The following is a 22,886-nucleotide window of genomic DNA, read 5'->3' on the forward strand; positions in this document are numbered from 1 at the left end:
CAGTGGATTTACAACTAAGCTCCTTAAAGTTAAACTTTTTAACTATTTAGAGGACTATTAAAAAGGAAAACAAAAACTTGATAATTTCCAAGAGAGTTTGGTTTTTTATCATTTTCCATCTCTGTTATAGAGTATTACTACTTTTCAGAAATAAAAATCATACATACTCCATGTCTTTTTCTCTGGAAGTTCGATTCTTTAATTGACATGGTTTAGTAATACGCTGTTTTTCCCTCTGGGAAATGGAGCTACATTACATGTTAATATTATAAAGCAGAATTAATGTTATCATAACTGGAATTTTATATTGAGATTTTTCTCTTCTCTCCACTTTTGACCGCTATAAAACTAGTTTGCATTGCATTTGAATGATAATGTGGAGATAAATGCTTGTAAGTATTCTGGGATATCCTTTCTCGTTGCTGATTTCTTGGAATCCCTGAGAGGGAGTTCCAGATACTATTCTATATTTGTAGATGACGTGGCTTGATCTAGGTCATGCAGGAATTCATTGGCAAAGGCAAGAAGAGGAAGCATTTTCAAACTTACTGTAATAAATGACTTTAGGTGATGTAGATTCTAACAGTGATATTTTAAAAGGAAAGTAAAGATGGACTACAATGCAGGGAGTAGAAAACCAAAACATTCAATAAGCTTGACCCAGAATGTATAGTTTGTTGATATGGTTTTGAAAATCTCTGGGGCTAAGATTAAGGGGTAGTCCAGATAAGGGTATTTGAAAGTTTTGGGTTTGATTGTTGGCTATTTCTGAGATGGAAAATTTCTGAGAGTCAAGAAAACTGTCAGGAGTAAAATTGAATCCCATTTAGATGTGATTCGTGCAGTTTTATGCAAGTGAGAGTTGACAGATGAAATCATTAGGAGATAATTCAGGAGCTAGTTCTCTTCTCAGGCTACAAAGATTTAAGTTGTTTTGACATCAGCTAATGCTCTGGGTAAACATGAAAGAGAACAGTCTTTTCCCAAATGGAACCTTCTTATCCCTCTCTGTGTCACTGTAATACAAACTATAAATGAAAATTATCATGATGAGCATCATTTTATTGATAAAGATAGAAGATGAACAGAACTGCCTAGGTTTTGTTTTATGGAAATAATGTTTTGCTTTCCTATTCCATCTCTGCTGTATTAAATTCAATATTTGTGTAACCAAATCAGTAAAAAAGCATATTTGGGAGAGTATCATTTCTTGGTCCCCCTAAGTAAGAAAAGTAGGCTGTGTGATGGGAATGTGTTTGTTTTCTTTTTTAAACTCTTGACTAGGTCTGAGATTCATTGCTAAAATAAATACAGTGAGATTCCTCTGCAAAGAATGCTAATTGAAAGCAAGAGTCCCTGGATTCAGACGGTGTTCACTGCTTTTCATAATTTTAACATTTTGTTTTTCTTAGCCAAGAGGCATTTTAATGTGCTTATTTTCTGTATACCATAAAATGTAAAGGAGAAAATAGTAGTATTTATTGCTTGGTTGGGTTTATTGCATTTTCACCTGAAGGGATTCAAACTCCACCTCTAATAAAACATTCTCTTTTAATGAAGGTATATGGCCCTGGTCATGTGTAGTGTTGCTGTATAGAGAAGGCTGTTTCTTCTGAGTGGCTGAATAAAAGCTAAAATTACATGACACCTCATCAGGACAGATGTCATTTCAGACTCTACGCTGTCATCCACTCTTTTGCAGGATGATCAGGAGGGCGCTTTCATGAAGTGGAGAGTGGAAAATTCATGGGGTGAAGACCATGGCCACAAAGGTAAGCTTACGCTGGTAATACTACCAGACTCAAAGTGACTGGGTTCTGTTCTACTCTCCGCCTCCCAAGAGATATGGAAAGAAAGAGTTGCCCTGGTGTGGATCGTTTTTATTTTTCAGGAATTGGTCCAGTTAGCTAAATTATTAGCTGGACTATTCTAGAGAAAAATCTGAGGATCTCATTTGCCCCCGGCATTCCTGCCAGCAGTGTGGTAGGCCTGAACGCCCTGGTTGGCTCTGAGACCAGTATGTGCTGGCATTTGTTCCAGACCACAGTGACCCTTCTACACCTCTCTGTACTGGAATCCCTTGGCCAATAAGAAACTTGCGTGCCCTTTGCCAGGACTGTTGGCCGTACAGCATTTGGTGCTTTTTTGTTGGCTGCACTAACTCTAGAAGATCAGAAGCCTTCCAAGGAGGAGAATGGGCCTGGCAAGAAACTTGAGGCATTTATTGGAGACTCATTAGAAGTTGTGAAGTCTAAAGAGGAAAAGAATGCTGTGGTTACCATTTAGAACTGTTTTATTCTGACAATCAAAAGCCAGGCAGAAGTCTTAAGTAAATTCTAGTAATTGGGCTTTAAAAAAACAAACAAACACAGATATATGTGAGTTGTAGCAAAATAAAAACTACAGATAAGCCCAAAGTCAGGGTGGGGGGGGGGACCTCTAATAATCCTGCCACCCAGAGATCACCATTGATTAACTGTTTAGGGTGTATTCTTGCAAATCTTTGAAACCATATTTTTTAAGACTGTTTTTCATGGTAGATAATAGTAGATAAAAGCCTTTTAAGGTGGTGTTTGCTTTAATTTTTAGGGTTTCAAACCAAAAAGTGGCAAATGCCTTAGAACATGATGCATGTCAGCTTGTTTGCCTGGGTGCTGTGTGCATCTTATAGCACCTTCTTCCCAAAGTCCACATTCCTTACCTTAGCCAGTGAATTCCAGCTAGGAAGGACATGTTAACCACAGCTTACTTACTAGCTAGAATGCTGGGAGGAATTAGATAGGGAATCCAGTGAGATAACCCAGACACTTGGAATCAAACTTCAGCCATCTCACCCAAGCAGGAATCAGCTAGAAATTTTCTTTAAAAAAAATAAAGAGAAGAAAAAGAAATTAGAGATCTCAACAACTCTCTACCTGCTACTTCCCTCTCTGTTTAAATGATTTTCCAGCTAAGTCCTTTGGAGCTCTAGGATTTCCAGGGGTAAAAAGGTGGAAGAAGGAGGGATGTAGAGGCTTGGAAGTGAGCACGTGGAGCTTCAGTCATTTGTATTTGAAAACTGCTGTCTTAAAAGAGGCGTGACAAGGCTTGTGTATGCCCCGATTGAGCAGCATAGGCTGTTGTGCTGGCCAACACCGAGAGGCCATTTCGTCTGTCATTCCAAGTCTTATCATCTCCCTGTGAAATGATGATGGGTGGATTTTGGCTTAACTGTCCCTGGGGTCTGCTATGGAACTCTGCAGCTCAGTATTTATATGTAAATGAGTATCAGCAGTGTTACTCTGTTAATCATCACATAGTTGCATGTCCCCCTTCTGTGATTTCTGTCATTGTTCTGTGATTACGCGACACTTGCTAAACTATTATGAATTAAAGTGCAACATGTATTTTAATTGGTGATTTCTTATAAAGTGAGCTCATTTTAAGACACAAAAACATTGGAATTAGGTAGAGATGGGTTATAAACTTTAAGAAAGCTAGCAGAAAGATGTAAAATAAGCAATCAGAATTCAGTTATATATGTAAATTGATGATAGTTAAGAAATGAATGCAAAGGAAAAGCCTGAATTGGAAGAATTTGGTGAACCCCTGTATGGGATAACGGATTGGTTCAAGACTGAGAAAGGAGTACGACAGGGCTGTCTGCTGTCACCTTGTTTGTTTAATCTGTATGCTGAACACATGAGAAATGCTGGGCTGGATGAGTTATAAGCTGGAATCAAGTAGGAGAAATATCAACAGTCTCAGAGATACAGATGATACCACTCAAATGGCAGAAAGTGAAAAGGAACTAAAGAGCCTCTTGATGAGGGTGAAGGAGGAGAGTGAAAGAGTAGGCTTAAAACTAAATATTAAAAAGACTAAGATCATGGCATCCAGCCTCATTACTTCATAGCAAATAGAAGGGGGAAAGGTGGATGTAGTGACAGATTTCCTCTTCTTGGGCTCTAAAATCACTGCAGATTGTGACTGTAGCCATGAAATCAGAAGACGATTCCTTCTTGGCAGGAAAGCTGTGACAAACCTAGACAATGTGTTGAAAAGCAGAGACATTCCCTGCTCACAAAGGTCCATACAGAGAAGGCTGTGGTCTTCCCAGTGGTCACGTACAGTTGTGAGAGCTGGACCGTAAAGAAGGCAGAATGCCAAAGAATTGATGCCTTTGAACTGTGGTAAAAGAGAAAACTCCTGAAAGTCTCTTGGACAACAAGGAGATCAAACCAATCAATCTTAAGGGAAATCAACCATGAATACTCTTTGGAAGGACTGATGATGAAGCTAAAGCTCCAGTATTTTGGTCATCTGATGCGAACAACCGACTCATTGGAAAAGTCCCTAATGCTGGGAAGGATTAAGGGCAGAAGGAGAAGAGAGCATCAGAGGATGAGATTGATGGATGGCATCACTGATGCAATGGACATGAACTTGGGCAAATTTTGGGAGATGGTGAGGGACAGGGAGGCCTGGCTTGCTGCAGTCCATGGGGTCACAAAGAGTCAGAAATGACCGGGCGACTGAACAACGTTTTAAAACATAAGATTGTTTCAGATGAAACTTGTAGCTTCTGTTTCATTTTTGGTCTTATTTGGTCCCTGTAAATGGTTTGTTATCATAAAGATTAGTGTGTAGAAAAAGGACTAAAGTTATGGTTTGATTTGACCAGCCTGGACCATTGGCTTGTTTCTGAGATTATTTTTCTATCTATAAAGAGTCACTGAGTGTAGATAGTAGTGATATCCATTTAAGAGAGGACAGACTGCTTGTAAAGTCAGGCAAAGATTCTGTTTTGTGTAGGGCGAGTTACTGTCTTTATTATTTTGAACCTAAATACTTATTCTTAAAGGGGATTCTAGGTTACCTTGCTAATTTTTTTTTTTTCCATTCAACTGTACCTCTACACCCCACTCAATAAAAGTTTGGTTTCTGTTCACTTACTCATTCCATTATTATGTTGAGAGAGCTGGGGTCTTGATCTCCCTGATCTGCCTATAATCCTTCCTAGTGAAGCCTGCAGCTGTCGAGTTAGGACTAAACTAATTTTTTTTGTTGTTCTTGAAAAAGTGAAATGCCTGAGATTATACAGACTAAAGCATTTCAGTAGAGAGCCAAAAGATAAGAAATTGAACTGAGTGGGTGTAGTGAATAGTTTGTTCAAAGCCAAAAATAAATTATTCTCCTGTGTTTCTTGGTAATGTTCTTTCTGACTTAACAGGAAGGAAGGAAAGAAAACATGATCTAATTTAATTGGCACACTTGGCCTGACCTTAGGGAGAGTACGTGGTATGTTATTATGCTGGCAATGTGTGTTTACCTCAGCAGGGCCCTCCCGTCCGTCATCCTGGTGGGCATTGGCCGCCATGTCCGAGACAGAAGCCCTTTGTGCTCTTTTAGGAGATGTGACAACCTGAAACACCATTGCTAGGATTTTGTTTCTGTAGATATAGCATTGTTAGCAGTTTGTTACTGTGCTCTAGGGGATTTCTGCTTGTTAAAATTGATGGTTTCTCAAAAAGCACTGTTGGTAATACTACAAGCTGGCGGTAAACAGAGCAGAGAAACTTGGGCAGGCTGCCTTTTTCCTCCGCCCAGCTCTGGCTTTGGGCTTCCCTGTTAGCTGATAAAGAATCTGCCTGCAATGGAGGAGACCCCAGTTCCATTCCTGAATCGGGAAATTCCCCTTGGAGAAGGGATAGGCTACCCACTTCAGCATTCTTGGGTTTCCCTGGTGGCTCAGACATTAAAGAATTTGCCTGCAGTGCAGGAGACCTGGGGTTCGATCCCTGGGTTGGGAAGATCCCCTGGAGGGGAGGGCATGGCAACCCACTCTAGTGTTCTTGGCTTAGAGAATCCCCATGGACAGAGGAGCCTGGCAGGCTACAGTCCATGGGGTCGCAAAGAGTCAGACACAACTAAGTGACTGAGCACCGCACAGCTCTGGCTTTGGTCTTCCCCATTGGTCATGTTCATGTCCCTTTCTGCCCAGAGTCTAGTATCAATGATGAAATCCGATAAACTGTTTCCCAAAGGGGATAAATATGACCTCTGCCCACAAGAGACATAAAGGGAGAAATTAATTCTTATCTTACTGAATCCATTGAGTTACTTTATATTGGTGAACACTAGTATTCTTAGTCAGCTGGACTGAAAACTGAATACATATCTGAGATGGCATACAACCTACCTGACTTTTCTCCCCTTCTTCTTGAAATACTTGACTGTGCATTTTGTACCTTCTTTATGGATCGTATTAGCTATGGATTCCATAGCTGAATGAGGGAACAGACCTTGGGACCTGTTACATTGTCTTTCATTTTGAAAAGCTGACAGGCTTGTTAGAGTTAAGTAGTTTGTAAAATGTTTAGGAATTCAAAATAGGGGAAATAACCTTTGGTGCTTTTCGCTCTTAGTCAGAAATTCATCTAAGAAGAGCATAATCTTTATGCCAGAGTGACCTACAGGTCATCTGACTAATAAATGGTAGATCCAGAATTATAATTTGGACAGTCTGACATTACTCTTTATCACTAAACTGTGTTTCCTCCTAGCTTCTCTGTTCCAGTATTATCTGGTCTGCTCATAGAAATAACATGGTTATAGCATGTTTCTTTGATTTTTTTCATTAACTTTTTTTATAACTTAGTTCTTTGATTTTTTTTCCCTTAACTTTTTATCATGGGCAATTTCAAGCCTATACAAGCAGAATAGTATTCAGAAATTCCCCATGTGTTCATCACTCAGCTTCAGTAGTTATAAACATTCTGCCATGCATGCAACAAAGTATTGATAGTCAGTAAATTCAATTCTTGGATGGTCACCCTGATGAACCAGTCTTGTTATGGAACTTCTTTTTATTATTGGTTCACTTAGTCATGAGATGGTATTCCAGTTCTAAAGTCTGATACATCAGAGCCCTGAAGGTAGAATGGTCATAACATACTTCTTAATGCTTGTCTAGTCTAGTTTCTTAATATGCTAAATAGCACAGCTTCTTAGTGAGGTTAGAGGGAATATAATTTTCTGACTCTTCAATGGTCACTGAAGGAAAATCTTTATCTTTTAAAAATTTTGTTTCTCTAAGTTTTCATTTTGAACCAAGATTAGTTTTTCATTTTTCAAACTGCTTTTTTGCCTTTCAGCTTCAACTTTGAAGTTGTTTTTAACTCACATTCTTCATCTTTTCTTACATGTAAGCCTGTTCTTGATTTCATTTTAGTAAAATTTCCAGACTTCCTCATGAGGCTTTGGCATGTTAGAGATTAATCTGGAAAGAAACTTAACGAGACTGATTCACATAACATCTGGAATTCTGCTGCTTCGTAAAAACCAAAAGCATGGCCTTTAATTGCCTCACCATGTGATTTTGGGAACAGAATGTTCAAAGCTAGGCACAAATTTCATCATATCTTTCATATAATGTTATACGGTAGAACCAAGAGAGACAGTTACTACTTTCTTGATTATAGATCCTGGACAGTAATTTGCCTTCTTGTGGTTTCACATTTCTCTGTCGGTAACATAGATAATGACTGTTTTCCTTATGATGTCCTATAGTTTATGTGTAGCCATCTAAGTGTACACTGTTACATAACTCTTAAAGAGTTCAATGAATAGTCTGTATCTCTATCAGAGGTGCTCAGAACCTATAGTTCATAGCATCTTGCTTGCTTCATAAGAATTCAACATCTGCTAATGCATTTGTCCCATCCTCCCCACCCCCACCTTGCTGCTCATGGCATCAGAGTAACTTAGGGTATGAACGTGGATAATTGCACCCATGTTTTATGGGAATAAGTGAAAACATGCTGAGAGGTTGTGACTTACCCAGGTTGCACAGTGTTGGAGATAGAATTGGGATTGAGATTTCTTAATTTGACACAGGCAGCTTCCCTAAAAATGTATATTACCTACGAAAGATAACCAGTTATTTGCAGGTCAGTTTGAGATTTGGTTTGGATTTCTAGCACAAATGTAAATTATAGACATTATTGAACTGAACTTGCCAAAATAAGAAAATTATATGAGCCAAAAGCAGAGGCTTCTGATTTCCTGTAAAAGAGCAACATACAAATTTGTTTTGTCACCTCAGGGTTTTCATGTCTCTCCAGGCTTACATGTCTCTCTCTGACACCATCAAATTTGGGTATCTGAGTTCTCTCAGAGGGACTCCTCATCATCCGTCTTCATTAACCACTGAGCCTGGTTGACACAAGCTAAAAAATAGTGAATGTGAGTGGAAGCTCGTGCTCTCAGGCGGACAGTTGCTTCCTTATCCAAGTATGTGACTAGGACAGGGCTGTGCCTGCGTGCTAAGTTGCTTCAGTCGTCTCTGACTCTTTGCAACCCTATGGACCGTAAGCCTGGCCGGCTCCTCTATCATGGGATTCTCCAGGCAAGAATACTGGAGTGGATTGCCATGCCCTCCTCCAGGGCAGCTTCCCAACCCAGGGATCAAACCCACACCCCTATGTCTCCTGCATTGGCAGGCAGGTTCTTTACCACTAGCGCCACCTGCCTACCGTTTGTGAGAGAAGGCTCCTCATAGCCTACAGGCCGAAATCCGTTTCAGGGAGAAATCCTTTCACGTTCAATGTAGATTGGTGTGTATTTCCTTTGTCCTGCAGAGAGGATTTGTCATTTTCCCAGGTGGTCTCCAAGGTATGTCTGCATTGCTTTGAGAAAGATAGAGGTCAGACATAGAACCCGGCACTAGACGCCTGGGAACACATCCTGGCTGTCCCACCTATTGGCTGTGTAGCCTTGGTCATGGTGTTTAACCTTTATAATCCTTAGTCTTCTGATCTGTAAAATGGAAATAGTAATGGTACCTACCTCATAGGGTGTTTGTGAGAACTATGCCAGGCATATAAGAAATGCCCGAAAACATTAGCCATCATTGGTACCATTGTTAATGTTCTCTGTAGACAAAAGAGAGTGGGAGAGCAGGAACATAAGATCTCCTCCCTCTGAGAGAGGGCTGTCTAACCTGCCCATGGTTCTAGCGTCAGGTCTCTTAAGAATTCAGGACCCTTGGTGACCATTGGACTACATCTCCGGTTTACTGGGTAGATGGCTTGTCACCTGGGCTTAGGCTTTCACGAGAGAAAGCAGCAGAGGTGAAGAAACTAGTGCCAAGGAAAACCCATTAGCAACAGTGTCACCTCACATTTATCGACGGGATGCAGGGAGCCGTGCACAGACCACGGTGCAAACGTCTCTGACCCTCAGAGGAATTCATGCTTCTCCACCTGGGATGTGGAAGGGGATTGGAAGAGGGCTGTGATGTGACAGAAGTGGCAGTTGTGGTATGCTCCTCTGACTGTGAGATACAGGATAAGTAGACCAAGAAAAGCCAGAGAAGGGGTGATTTCTCCAAGAAGGCGGATGACAGCAAAAGAGGAGGAGCTGGGGAGAGCCCCCTCAGTGGGGAGACAATAGAAAGACATTGAAGCTGAGGTTACTGAAGTCGCAGGACCAGGTGAGAAGTCACGGGACTAGGTGATGTCAGGGAAAACTTGGTGGAAAATCGCATTGCAGAGGGGCAGCCAGAAATGAGTCAAGTGAGGAGGCCTTGGGATTGGGCTTTAGAGCAGGTTTGGGACACTGTAAGTGGAGGGAGGGTAGATCCCCAACTGTGCTGTTAGTGCCATGCCAGAAACATAGTGTACTTGCTTCCTCCACATGCTAGGTATGGGGAGTGGGCAGGCTGGGTATTGAGCTGGGACCATTAGGCTGTAAATCGTGCTCCATATGTTGTTTGTAACTTACTATAAGAGAATAAATGCACAATAACATAGGGGATAAACTACAAGAGAGATGGTGAGTGATTGGAACTGGGGAGGCTCCTTAGCAATCCTTCAGAGGTGAGCAGAGTTTTAGGAAAGATGCTTGGGTTGTGGGTGTTTTGGGAAAGGACGTGGGAGGCCAGCCAAGGGGAGAGGGGCTGAGAAGCGTCTCTCTTGACCTGTGGAGCGTGGTTCAGGCAAGTCCGAGGCGTGGGGCCAAGAAATAACATGGCCTGTCATCCATGGAGCTTTTGAGGAAAGAGCAAAAAGCCGACTTTGCCTGAAACAAATAGGAGTAGTAATGTTTGGGGTCAGAGAGAAGTCATTAAGTTTTGGCGAGAAAACAGACCCTTGGATGACACCTGAATTTGTGTTTTCTCTTCCTGTCCAACATCGGAGATGCTGGCAGGATTTTGTGTGATCTCAGACTAGCCTGGATAGTGCTCACAGTCCAGGGAAACAAAACAGTCAGACTGGCTGGTACATTGCCTTCTCTCCGCAGCCCAGAGGTGGACAGGCTTCTTCTGGGCTCCTTAGCAGCAGGCACTTCCTCAGGAAGTGTGCACTTCTGCAGACTGAACTTTGTTGTGGTTGATGGTTTTTAAAAAAATGCAACCCACAAACCAAAACAATCCTCTTTCCCAACCACATTTTCCACTCTGCCTGCTTACCAGGGAGATGAAATCTTCCGTAGCCTTCTTTCTGAACGAGGCCACAGGTAATACCCAGCTGTAAGAGTAGCCCTTCCCTTCTCGGCAAAAGGTTCAGGATCCTGAATGTATGCTCACCACAAAACCAGACTTTGATGTTTGGCCTGGAGGAAAAAGAGGCCTCTCCTCAGATCCCTGTCCAGATATCTGTCTTATAAGCGGTAGGTTTGTTTTCTTTACAAAACATCCAGCCCATCCTGTTCTCCAGGCTTCTAAATAAATGTACTTAGAACACATGACATCTCTTTAATTTAAAGAAACGAAATACCTCATAAACAAACCCTGCAAAACCTGGGCGCGTGACCATCAGTGTGGGGTGTGTGGGCAGATGGAATTGGTTCTAGACAGTGCCTGGATTAGAAACTAGATTACGTGGTATCTGTTGGCCAGAGGATAACTACCTGCCACTCTCTTTGCCACTGAGTACTCTTTTGGAGGAAGCTGAGCCCCATGGAAAAGACTGAAGTTAAGACCTGGATTTGAGTATGGGCTTTACTTACCAGCTATGACTTTAAACAACTCATACCAACCCCGCCTACCTCATAGTGTTGCTGTGAGGATTAAAATCGAAACAAGGATAGATAGTGGATATAAAATTGCACTCTGAAGTGTAAGTTCCCTACAGAGCTACCTGTGAGTTTTGTTTCATTTTGCTTACTAAGGTATAATTATTTTACTAAATAATAAAATTATACTGTTCCAAAATCGAAATACAAAGAAATATAAAAAGAGGAATCTTGTTTCCATCTCTGTCACTCTGTATTCCTTTCACCTCCCACGTCTTTCAGGTTCCCATTCTCTTCATTTCTGTTGTGACTTTCCAGTGTGTTTTAGTGCGCCGAAGGTAGCATATCTGATCTCCCCACTCTGCATCTCCTTCTCACTTCACTCAGCAGCGTGTCTTGGAGGCCTGTCAGTACGTTTCCACATCAGTACAGTTTTATTAGTTTGCATTGTCTGGATGTACCATAGTTTACTTAACCAGTTCCCTTACTGATGGAGCTTGGGTTGCTTCCAGGCTTTTGCTACTACAAACAGTATTTCACTGAGTTTATCATAGAGTGCTTAGAACAGTGCCTGACAATAGAAAGAGCTGGATGTTGTTGTTATTTAGTCGCTGTCATATCAGACTTCTGGACCCCATGGACTGTAGCTCACCAGGCTCCTCTATCCATGAGATTTCCCAGGCAAGAGCACTGGAGTGGGTTGCCATTTTCTTCTCCAGGGGATCTCCCTGATGCAGGGATTGAACCCACAACTCCTGTGTTGGCAGAGATGTTCTGTACCACTGAGCCACCAGGGAAGCCCAAGTTGAATAAGTATTAACTATCATTGTACATAATTACATGCATATTGTGTGCATGCAGGTACTGTGTGTCTGTAGGATGAAATTCCAGAAATGGCATTGCTTAGTAAAGAGGACAAAGGCACTCAAATTTTTCCCATTCTATAGGGGTTGTGTCATTTTGTATATTTTGTAGCATACTCCATACAAATGTAAGGCATGCTTTACATAGTGGGTAACTAACAGAAGTGGTTGACAGATTGTTACTACTTAATTACCTGTGAGATTGTATATGTTCATAGCTGTGTCAAGGCCTTAATGAGTGGTTTTCATGGAGACTGTGTTTCTTACATTTTCTTACCACTTACCCCACTTTTCTTTCAAATGTTTTTTAATATAATAGCAGGGAAATGGTTATCAGTTCAGTCCAGTCGCTCAGTTGTGTCTGACCCTTTGTGACCTCATGGACTGCAGCACGCCAGGCTTCTCTGTCCATCACCAACTCCCGGAGATTGCTCAAACTCATGTCCATCGAGTCAGTGATGCCATCCAACCATCTCATCCTCTGTCGTCCCCTTCTCCTCCTGCCTTCAATCTTTCCCAGCCTTGGGGTCTTTTCTAAGGAGTCAGTTCTTCGCATTAGGTGGCCAAAGTATTGGTGGCCAAACTGGTTAAACTATGGTACATCCAGACAATGCAAGATAATGAAACTACTGATGTGGATACATCAAACAAAAATGTTTATAAACATAACAAAAAAAACTTGGAAGCCATAAAGGAAAAGATTGATAAATTTGACTTCATAAAAAACAAAAAAAAATTTAGTACACTAGAAAACATCATCAACTAAATTAGAAGGCAAATTACATAATAGGAAAAATGTTTGTAATCATTGTATTAATATAGAGAGCCCTATTACTGATCACTGTGAAAATGGCAAACATACCAGTTAAAGTTAGGCAGAGGTCCCAAACAGACTCTTTACAACAGAAAACTGAATAGCAAGCACCCACAGACAAAAGTTCAGATTGGACCCAAAAAGAAAGTTGTAATTATATATACCCACTATTGATAAGGACATAAAGAAATTAAGTAGATGATTAAGGATGTACACAGAGGTTTAATTATGAAATTGTTTATAGCAGTGTTGTTTCTAAGCATGAAAAAATAATTCAGATTCCAACAGTAGGGAATTAAACACGTTTTGGTTTTACTCATAAATTCAGCACTTAAAAATTATGGTATAGATAGTTTTTTTATTAATATGAAAAGAGCAATATTGGAAAACAGCATATGTGATACTCTGTGGTATAAGAACATTATGCTATCTCATTTTTATTAAATGTATAGCCTCTACAAATATAAATTTTTATCAGAGGATGTACTTGGGATTTTCCAGGCAAGAGTACTGGGTGCGTTGCCATTTCCTTCTCCAGGACATAAAATCTAACTAGGGCCTAACCTGAGCTTCCCAGGTGGCACTAGTGGTAAAGAACCTGCCTGCCAGTGCAGGAGATATAAGAGATGCGGGTTCGATCCCTGGGTTTGGAAGATCCCCTGGACAAGGGCATGGCAACCCAGGTATTCTTGCCTGGAGAATCCCACGGATAGAGGAGCCTGGTGGGCGAGCTATAGTCCATGGGGTCACACAGAGTCAGACACAACTGAAGCGACTTAGCACGCACGCACAGGGTCTAACCCAGGATGGTAGGATCGTAGGCAGTTTTAAAATGTATATTTGTCATCTTTTCATCCACTTCTTCCTTCTGCTCCTCTTCCTTCATTTTATCATCTTCCTCCTCCTCTCCTTCCAAGATTTTTTATAAGGAGCATTAATTATTTGGATAATCTTTAAGGAATCAAAAAGCAATATAATATTTCAGAATTTTGAGCGGAAAATCACCTACCCCGTGATATAAAATTATCATTGTTTTTCATGTTTTCTCCCCCTGTGTATTTGGAATTTTAACATAGTTATAAAGGATATACTATTTTTAAATACTTTACTTTTATCACTTAAACATTTTTCCATGTTACTGCATAGTCTTTGCAACTTCATTTTAAATGACTGATTAATATTTTGCAGAGTGATTTCTCACTATTTATTAGGAAGTTTGAAATATGAGACAAGTGTCAGTGAGGCTTTCCTTCCCTTTCTGGGAGCCTTTCTTCAGCCTTGAGTTATCAGCATCAAGTGAAAGATGGGCAGTGACTTAATGAGGCCTCAGTTGTCTGGCTTCCTTAGGTTCAGGCTGCCAGACAGATTCATCACAGCAGAACAGATAACTTGATTTTGTCATACTTTTTTTAAAAATAGCAACAACAACAAAAATTGAACCACAAGTAGTTTGTTAGTGAGGTGAAATATTTCATAGAACTAAGCAAAACATTTCTCTCATTTATAAATAATAATATTTTATCACCTTAATTTACGTCTGAAAGGTTTAAAACTTAGATCTTTGGTAGGATTTCAGAAAACTGATTTTTTAGGGTAAAGTTTTTCTTTCCCTTAAACGAACCCATCGGAATCCCATCTGTTTCTGAGTGCATTAGGCCTAGTCTGTCTAGAGCTGTATCTACAGATGCTGTTTCTCCCTTTACAGACCCATGCTTCTCTTTCTCTTAACAGATATAGAAACATTGCCAGTGTCTTTGAGGGACTGTTCACTTATTTTATTTCTTCCTCTTCCTTTCTTTATTTTCTTTCTTGCGTGTAAGCAAGACATTTAATGTTTAAACAAAATTTAATTTCACCTTAGTCCCTAAAGCTGACTTTCTTTATCTATTTATCTATTTGTTTCTCTGAATGCAATGTCAGGATCCTTGGAGCAGATTTTTTTTATTATTAATTTATTTACTTTTGTTGGAGGCTAATTACTTTACAATATTGTAGTGGTTTTTGCCATACATTGACATGAATCAGCCATGGGTTTACGTGTGTTCCCCATCTTGAACCCCCTCCCACCTCCCTCCCCATCCTATCCCTCTGGGCCATCCCATTGCCCCAGCCCTGAGCACTTGTCTCATGCATCAAACCTAGACTGGCGTTCTGTTTCACATATGATGATATACATGTTTCAATGCTATTCTCTCAGATTGTCCCACCCTCACCTTCTCCCACAGAGTCCTTAAGACTGTTTATGCATCTGTGTCTCTTTTTCTGTCTCGCATATAGGGTTATCGTTACCATCTTTCAAATTCCATATATATGCATTAGTATACTGTATTGGTGTTTTTCTTTCTGACTTACTTCACTCTGTATAATGGGCTCCAGTTTCATCCATCTCAATAGAACTGATTCAAATGTATTCTTTTTAATGGCTGAGTAATATTCCATTGTGTATATGTACCACAGCTTCCTTATCCATTTGTCTGCTGATGGGCATCTAGGTTGCTTCCATGTCCTGGCTATTATAAACAGTGCTGCAATGAACATTGGGGTACACGTGTCTCTTTCAATTCTGGTTTCCTCGGTGTGTATGCCCAGCAGTGGGATTGCTGAGTCATATGGCAGTTCTACTCCCAGTTTTTAAGGAATCTCCACACTGTTCTCCATAGTGGCTGTACTAGTTTGCATTCCCACCAACAGTATAGGAGGGTTCTCTTTTCTCCACACCCTCTCCAGCATTTATTGCTTGTAGACTTTTGGATAGCAGCCATTCTGACTGGCATGAAATGATACCTCATTGTGGTTTTGATTTGCATTTCTCTGAGAATGAGAGATGTTGAGCATCTTTTCATGTGTTTGTTAGCCATCTGTATGTCTTCTTTGGAGAAATGTCTGTTTAGTTCTTTGGCCCATTTTTTGATTGGGTCGTTTATTTTCTGGAATTAAGCTGCAGCAGTTGCTTGTATATTTTTGAGATTAATTCTTTGTCCATTGCTTCATTTGCTATTATTTTCTCCCATTTTGAAGGCTGTCTTTTCACCTTGCTTATAGTTTCCTTTGTTGTGCAAAAGCTTTTAATTTTAATTAGGTCCCATTAGTTTATTTTTGCTTTTATTTCCAATATTCTGGGAGGTGAGTCATAGAGGATCCTGCTGTGATTTATGTCAGAGAGTGTTTTGCCTATGTTTTCCTCTAGGAGTTTTATAGTTTCTGGTCTTACGTTTAGCTCTTTAATCCATTTTGAGTTTATTTTTGTGTATGGTGTTAGAAAGTGTTCTAGTTCTTGTTTTCCTTTTTTGTTTGTTTCTTTGGTCTTTGGGGAATGCCGGTTTCCAGTGACCAAGGTAAATGAGGGCTAGAAGCCACAACTTTCCTCAGATCAAGATGGCCGCTCCAATCCTGCCTGAGTGGCCACCTTGCTGCTCCTCTCCACAGCACTCACTCGAGTTTCAGACACACTGATCCTAATCTTCTCAGTCAAACGCCAGGACATGCAGTATCAACAGTTACAGCAGCCACAAGGTCATTATCTACCCAGAGTGCAATTACTCGGCAGCCACCTAGACCGTGAGGTTTTGTGGGCCCCCAGAGAACTCATATCCTGAAGAGAGAGACTAATCAAGGCAGGTCTTCTTGGCAGGGACCCTGAAAGGGAGGATTACAATCGATAGGAGTTTTAATTTGTGAGGACTTAATCTTATCTCCTGCTTTTGGAACAAGATAGCATAGATGTACTTATTGTCCATTTTCTCCAGGCATTTTTTGAAGACTCATTTGATTGTGTGAAGATAGTATTGTCAAAAGGACACAGAACTTTATTACATGAATCTGCCTCCATCCTTCACCTGCCTCGCTGCCTGCCCCGAGCCCCTCTCAGGATTTATTCAGCGAGCATTAGGGTGAGGGGAAGGATGCCTAATGTCTCAGATGGTGTGGCACTTAGTAGCCTGGTCCCCTGCCCACTGAAAACTCCTCGTGGGCAAGGCAGATGCTAAAACTTTTTCTCAGAAAGCATTTACTTAGGATGCAGCAAGAAATGGTACCAGCTGGCCCTTCAACTGACCAAGCTTTGGCTGTTGGAACTCAGTGGCAGTGACGTGAGTGATGTGAGAGGGCAGGGACTTGGGAACGTTTGTTTTTGTTCTTCCCGGTGTCTCCTGTCGAGAATGGAGCCCTGGATCATGAGGGGATCGTCGTGATCTGACTTGGCGTGAGCCCTTGCGCACTTTTCCTGGCATTTTTTGGAGAGGGCAAACACATGGTGCCATATCAGGATGAGCTGCCTTGACTCCGTCAGGGAGGGGCAGAGTGCAGCAGAGACGAGCTCCCCGAAGCAGTCCTGTTTTCAAGTTAAATAATGTCCTCTGTCATACCATTTAGTTTATAAAAGTAGACTTACCATCACGTTGCCTTTTAATTATTTAAATCAGCCTTGCTTTTAGAGTAGCAGTTCTCAGAGTGGGCCCTGAGGACCCCTGCCAGGTCCCTGGGACCCTTTTAGGACATCTACAAGGTCTTCCTTCCTCTGACAGCATATCTGCATGAGGCCAGATTTGCTTCTTCTGCTTCATCCAAAAGCAAACTGCACACAGAAGCAGATATAAGAATTCAGCTGTCTTCTGCATCACAAAGTAATGCCACTTTCCTTACTAAAATTTATTTTGTATTGGAGGATATAATTATTTTTTCCTAATTGAATCAATATTTTTAGCTTTCTGTTTTAATTTTTAATGTGGTTAACATCATTAAGTATAACCCATATCAACAACTTTTTAGGGTCCTCAATAGATTTAAGTGCACAGTCGTGAGCCTGGGACCAAGAAGTTTGAGAACCAATATACTAGAGGACCACCTTAGGAGGAATACCTACCTCTTCTCCCTCTCTCTCGGTCCTCTGTAGTGGAAAGTGATATAGCACAGACCTAGATTTGCACATTTGCCAAGAAAAACAGCTCAAGTGTCTAGTATATAGCAGGTGCCAGCTATGGTAAGATGATGATGAAGATCGCTAGTTACTGTGAGTGCTCGGCGTGTAGGTAGTAACCTGTGTAGGTACACACTTTTGTCCTCTGCTCTCTCCATGGCCCATCCTTATTTTAAATACACACACTTTCATCTCTTGCCTTAATTTCATTCTTTGTATTAGCAATGCCTCAGGTGAAGCGTTTTCCCATTTCAGTTTGGTGGTGGCATGATCCTGAAGAGGAATTTATGTTTTCCTGGTGGAGCCTACGGGCTTCCCAGGTGGTGCTGGTCATAAAGAACCCGCCTGCCAGTGCTAGGAGGCATACGAGACACAGGTTTGACCCCTGGGTCAGGAAGATCCTCTGGAGGAGGAAATGGCAACCCACTCCAGTATTCTTGCCCAGAGAATCCCATGAATAGAGAAGCCTGGTGGGCTACAGTCCATAGGTTCACAGAGAATCAGGTATGATTAAAGCAACTGAGCCTACCACCACTAGTGGAGCCTGGGATAGTCTCCCTGATGGGAAAAGGCAGGTATCTGTCATCAGGTACCTGATGACACCACACTTTTTCTCAGCTAAGCCTCAGTCTGGGGTGTTAGTACTGATGTACCCCTGTTCATACCTACCACTGGAGAGATCCATAAATCCCAGGGCCTCAGCAAGGAATATAGGTCAGATTTCCTCCTAAGAAAGCAGACTCACACAGTATCATCTGCAAATAAGTGGCTCCCTGAGAATGAAGACCAGACTCTGTCAGGATTCCCCTGATGGCTTAGCTGTTTGTTGGGTAGAAATTTATGGTAGAGAGGAAGGAGAGAAAACAGCCAGTGATGCTGAGAAGGTGGGACGGGTATGCTTGCCCTTCTGACCCTAGAGATTAACCCCCTACATATGGCTGTGTGAACAAGAAACATTTCCTCCTACCTTCAGGGTCATTGACTCACCCTCAGTGAGGCAGCCGGAGCATGGAATAGCACAGGATCTTCGGTCCAAGGCCCAGCTCTGAACTTCACCCATGTGACCTGGGCTCATCACTTAGTTACTCTGAGCCCCAGTTTTTCTAACTGGTTAAAACATAACCCTGCTGTCCTGTCTGTTTTGTAGATTGCTAATAAGACTTCATCAGGGGGCTTCCCTGGTGGTCCATTGGTTAGGAATCTGCCTGCCAGTGCAGGGGACAGGAGTTCAATCCCTGGTCCGAGAAGATCCCACATGCTACAGAGCAGCTGGGCCTGTGAGCCACAACTACTGAGCCTGAGCTCTAGCGCCCAAGGACCACAATTGCTGAAGTCCACGCACCTAAAGCCCATGCTCCAGAACAAGAGAGACCATCTCAACGAGAAGCCTGCACACCACAACAAACAGTAGCCGTGCTCGCCACAACTAGAGAAAGCCTGCGTGCAACAACAAAGACCCAGTGCGGCCAAAAATAAATAAATAAAATTTTTTTAAATAATCGGGTTAAATGAAATGACAGATGGGAAAGGTGAAAAACGTGTGCAAATGCTAGCTTTGTTAAAGATTTTCTCATAGTGCCAGTAAGGTTTTTGCTCTTTGCCCCTTTCCCTCTGGATTCATGAGGCTCCTGTTCTCTTCTCCAGGTTACCTGTGCATGATGGATGAGTGGTTCTCTGAGTACGTCTACGAAGTGGTGGTGGACAAGAAGCATGTCCCTGAAGAGGTGCTAGCTGTACTAGAGCAGGAACCCATTGTCCTGCCAGCCTGGGACCCCATGGGTGCTTTGGCCAAGTGATGTTGCCTCCAACTTTTCCTCTTCCCATGGGACCTGAAGTAGCTGCAAAGGACAGATCCAGGGACTGAAGCCAAAGTGATATAGATGACTGTGTGTTCCCATAGGATACAGTCAGACTCTTGGATTTCTACTCCAGGAACCTCTTTGGGAAAGTGTGCTTTATGCTGAAACAAAATATTCTTAAAGAAAAAAAGGGAAAGATCAGGTCACTCTATCTACTCTCCTCATCTCCAACAGCTCAGGATCTCTTAGCATTTTAATCAGATGTAATTGTTTGTCTTAACTCTGTCACACCAGTTTGGTTCTGTGTCTGTGTTAATAAGGCAGGAGAGGATGAGCAATTGAGATGTGTGGAGAGAAAGCAGACCTAGTGCTCCTTGTCCCTAGAGTAGAGTGGGGGGAGGGTGCCCTAATAGTTGAGCTCTCAAAACTGCATGCTGCCTGACAGTATCACTGTCCCTCCTAGGTGGCAGTCACTGAATTCAGTTTTTGTCAAGGTAATTCTATGTGCCTCGAATAGCCCAGGAATGGGAGGTTGATCAAAACTGACATGATTCCTTCCAGTTGTTCTGAACTGTGGAGACCATGGCTCTACTTGAGTCGTGGTTAAGTAGAGGGTTAGAGAAAGTGGATGAGAGAACAACCAAAACCTTATCATGATCTGAGTTATAATCATTAGAGGGAGCTCGCACCAAATGGTTCAACTTCTGCCTCTGGAATTGGGAGTTGGGTGGGCACAAAAAGGGGATATCATCCATTCTTTCTGACAACTAGATGGTGCTGAGAAGCTTTTGAATAAAATACTTTGCTAAATGAGAGTATGTTGGCTTATTTGACCTAAGAAGTGTGTGTTTATTTGGCTATAAAGGAAGGTAGCCAGATGGCTCGTGTTCTTGAAAGTGAAGAAACGGCAAGATGGTTCAGAGCTTCTCTGCCTTGGCTTCTCTGTGGGATGTGTGATTCTTCCCAGCTTCTGCGGATCCTCACTGGCTCCTGCAGAGGGCTTCTAGGCACCATATTTAGGAAAGCTGGTGCCTCTGCTGCTTAACCATGATTTCTCCCAAGCTCTAGGGTCACTGCAAGAGTGGGAAGTAAGGCTCGGCTGGATCCAGCCTTAGAGTGGGCTGAAGAAGATGTATTTGACTAAGACTGGCCTCTCTTGTCACTGAAAGCAAAGAAATACAGCATCCTAATCAACATTTCTGTCAGTGCCTGAGTCCCCTACCTTTCAGGCTCTGAAAGAATCTTCTCAATTCTAGCATGGAATACTGTTTGTCACAGCACTTTCCAAGATAACATTAGTTACAGGCTCAAATGTTAATCAGTGTTTACAATACTCTAGTAATCCTGTTCCAAGCAGGATAAATCCATTTCCAGACACACCATGGTGAAACCTCAGAACAAATCTTAAAGGCATCCAGGAAGAAACGACACAGATTGCCTCCAAAGAAAAAACAATGAGATTGACTGCTGACTTCTCATCAGCAACTATATATGTCAGAAGACTGTGAAAAGTGCCTTCAAAAGACAATTAGAAATTAACCATGAACCTAGAATTCTATACTGAGCAAAACTGTCTATGAAGAACAGAGGTGAAATAAAAGACAATTTCAGTCAAAAATTGTTACCCAAGCAGAACAACAGTGATCTCTTAATGCAGAAGTTCTGAAATTCAACAGTGGAATGTAGAATTGAAGAAAGTGATAAACATGTACACGATCTAAACAGGAAGTGACTATGGGTAGTCTTATACAGTTCCAAACAAAGATAAAACCAAAATACATAAAAATAGATAACGAGGGAGATGATTAGAATAAGCATACTCTAAAGTCCTTAATGTCATTCAGGAAGAAGATAAGTATATTGATTAACTTTAGGCTTTGCTATGTTTATTGTATGTGCTAGAAGTTTCCAGATTAACTACTAAAATAAGACAGGATGTACTTTCCCATCAAGAATATTATATATATATATATAAACAAGATAGTGGAGAGAAAGAAAACACAGGACAAGTACTGTGTCCAAAATAAGACAAACCTAAAAGTGTCAATAATTTCAATGTTCATAAAAGGCTTAAATGTTTCAGAAAAAAGCTAATTGTCAAATGGAATTTTTTTAAAAAAACTGATGGATTTTATTTTTATTGTCCTTTGTTGTTTATCCATTCTAAATGTAATAGTTTGCATCAACTAACCCAAAACTCTCAGTCCGTCCCTTTCCTTTCTCCTCTTCCCCTTGGCAACCACAAGTCTGTTCTCTTATGTCTGTGAATCTGTTTTGTACGTAGGTTCATTTGTGCCATATTCCATATATAAATGATATCGTGCAGTATTTTTCACTTTCTGACTTCACTTAGTATGATAATCTCTTATTGCATCCATATTGCTGCAGATGGCACTGTTTCTTTCATTTTTGTGGCTGAGTAGTATTTCACTGTTGTATTCTATTGGAGTTGGTGATGGACAGGGATGCCTGGTGTCCATGGGGTCGCAGAAAGTCGGACACGACTAAGCAGCTGAATTGAACTGAGTATTCTATTGTATACGTGTACCACATCTTTATCCATTGATCTGTCAGTGGATGCTTAGGTTGTATCCATGTCTTGGCTATTACGAGTAGCTATGAACATAGGGACACATGTATCTTTTTGAATTATTGTTTTGTCTGGTTATGTACCCAGGAGTGGGATTGCTGGATCATATGGCAATTCTTTTTAGTGTTTTTGAGGAACCTCCATACTGTTTTCCATAGTGGCTGCACCAATTTACATTCCCACCAACAGTGTGAGAGGGAGGGGTTTCCTTTTCTCCACACCCTCTACAGCATTTGTTACTTGTAGACTTTAAGGATGGCCATTCTGACTGGTGTGAAGTGATAGCTCATTGTAGTTTTGATTTGCATTTCTCTAATAATTAGTGATGTTGAGAATCTTTTCATGTGCCTATCAGCTATCTGTATATCTTCTTTGGAGAAATGTCTATATAAGTCATCTGCCCATTTTTCAATTGGGTTGTTTGTTTCTTGTTATTGAGTTGTATGAGCTGTTTGTATGTTTTGGAGATTAAGTTCTTGTCAGTTGCATCATTTTGCAAATATTTTCTCCCATTCTTTAGGTTGTCTTTTTTTTTTTTTTCATTTATGGTTTTCTTTGCTATGCAAAACTTGTAAGTTTGATTAGTTTCATTTGTTTATTTCTGGCTTTATTGCTATTGCCTTGGGAGACTGACTTAAGAAAACATTGATATGATTTATGTCAGAGAATGTCTTCTAGTTTTATGGTGTTGTGTCTTATGTTTAAGTCTTTAAGCCATTTTGAGTTTTTATGTTTGTGCATGGTGTGAGGGTGTATTCTGAATTCATTGATTTACATGCAGCCCTCCAACTTTCCCAGCACCATTCGCTAAACAGACTGTCTCTTCTGCATTTATATTACAAGTGGTTCTTGAAAAAAAAAAAAAGCAAATTAACATATTGGGTAAGACTGATCCCCCCAAAAGTAC

General features: G+C 41.1%; 1 protein-coding gene across 2 annotated transcripts in view; it reads left to right on the forward strand.

The window, feature by feature from the left end:
• BLMH (bleomycin hydrolase) overlaps positions 1-20,202 on the forward strand; it is a 42,008-nt gene extending 21,806 nt beyond the window's left edge. For both annotated transcript variants that reach the window (XM_081580193.1, XM_081580194.1), the window contains 2 exons: positions 1,703-1,772; positions 19,235-20,202. In XM_081580193.1, the coding sequence (XP_081436319.1) occupies positions 1,703-1,772; positions 19,235-19,386 (222 nt within the window). In that variant the 3' untranslated portion in view covers positions 19,387-20,202. The remainder of the gene's footprint in view (positions 1-1,702; positions 1,773-19,234) is intronic.
• Positions 20,203-22,886: the final 2,684 nt, after the last annotated feature.

This window comes from Giraffa tippelskirchi, chromosome 3 (assembly GCF_054371585.1).
Source record: "Giraffa tippelskirchi isolate mGirTip1 chromosome 3, T2T-mGirTip1v1.2.pri, whole genome shotgun sequence".
Taxonomy (NCBI): domain Eukaryota; kingdom Metazoa; phylum Chordata; class Mammalia; order Artiodactyla; family Giraffidae; genus Giraffa; species Giraffa tippelskirchi.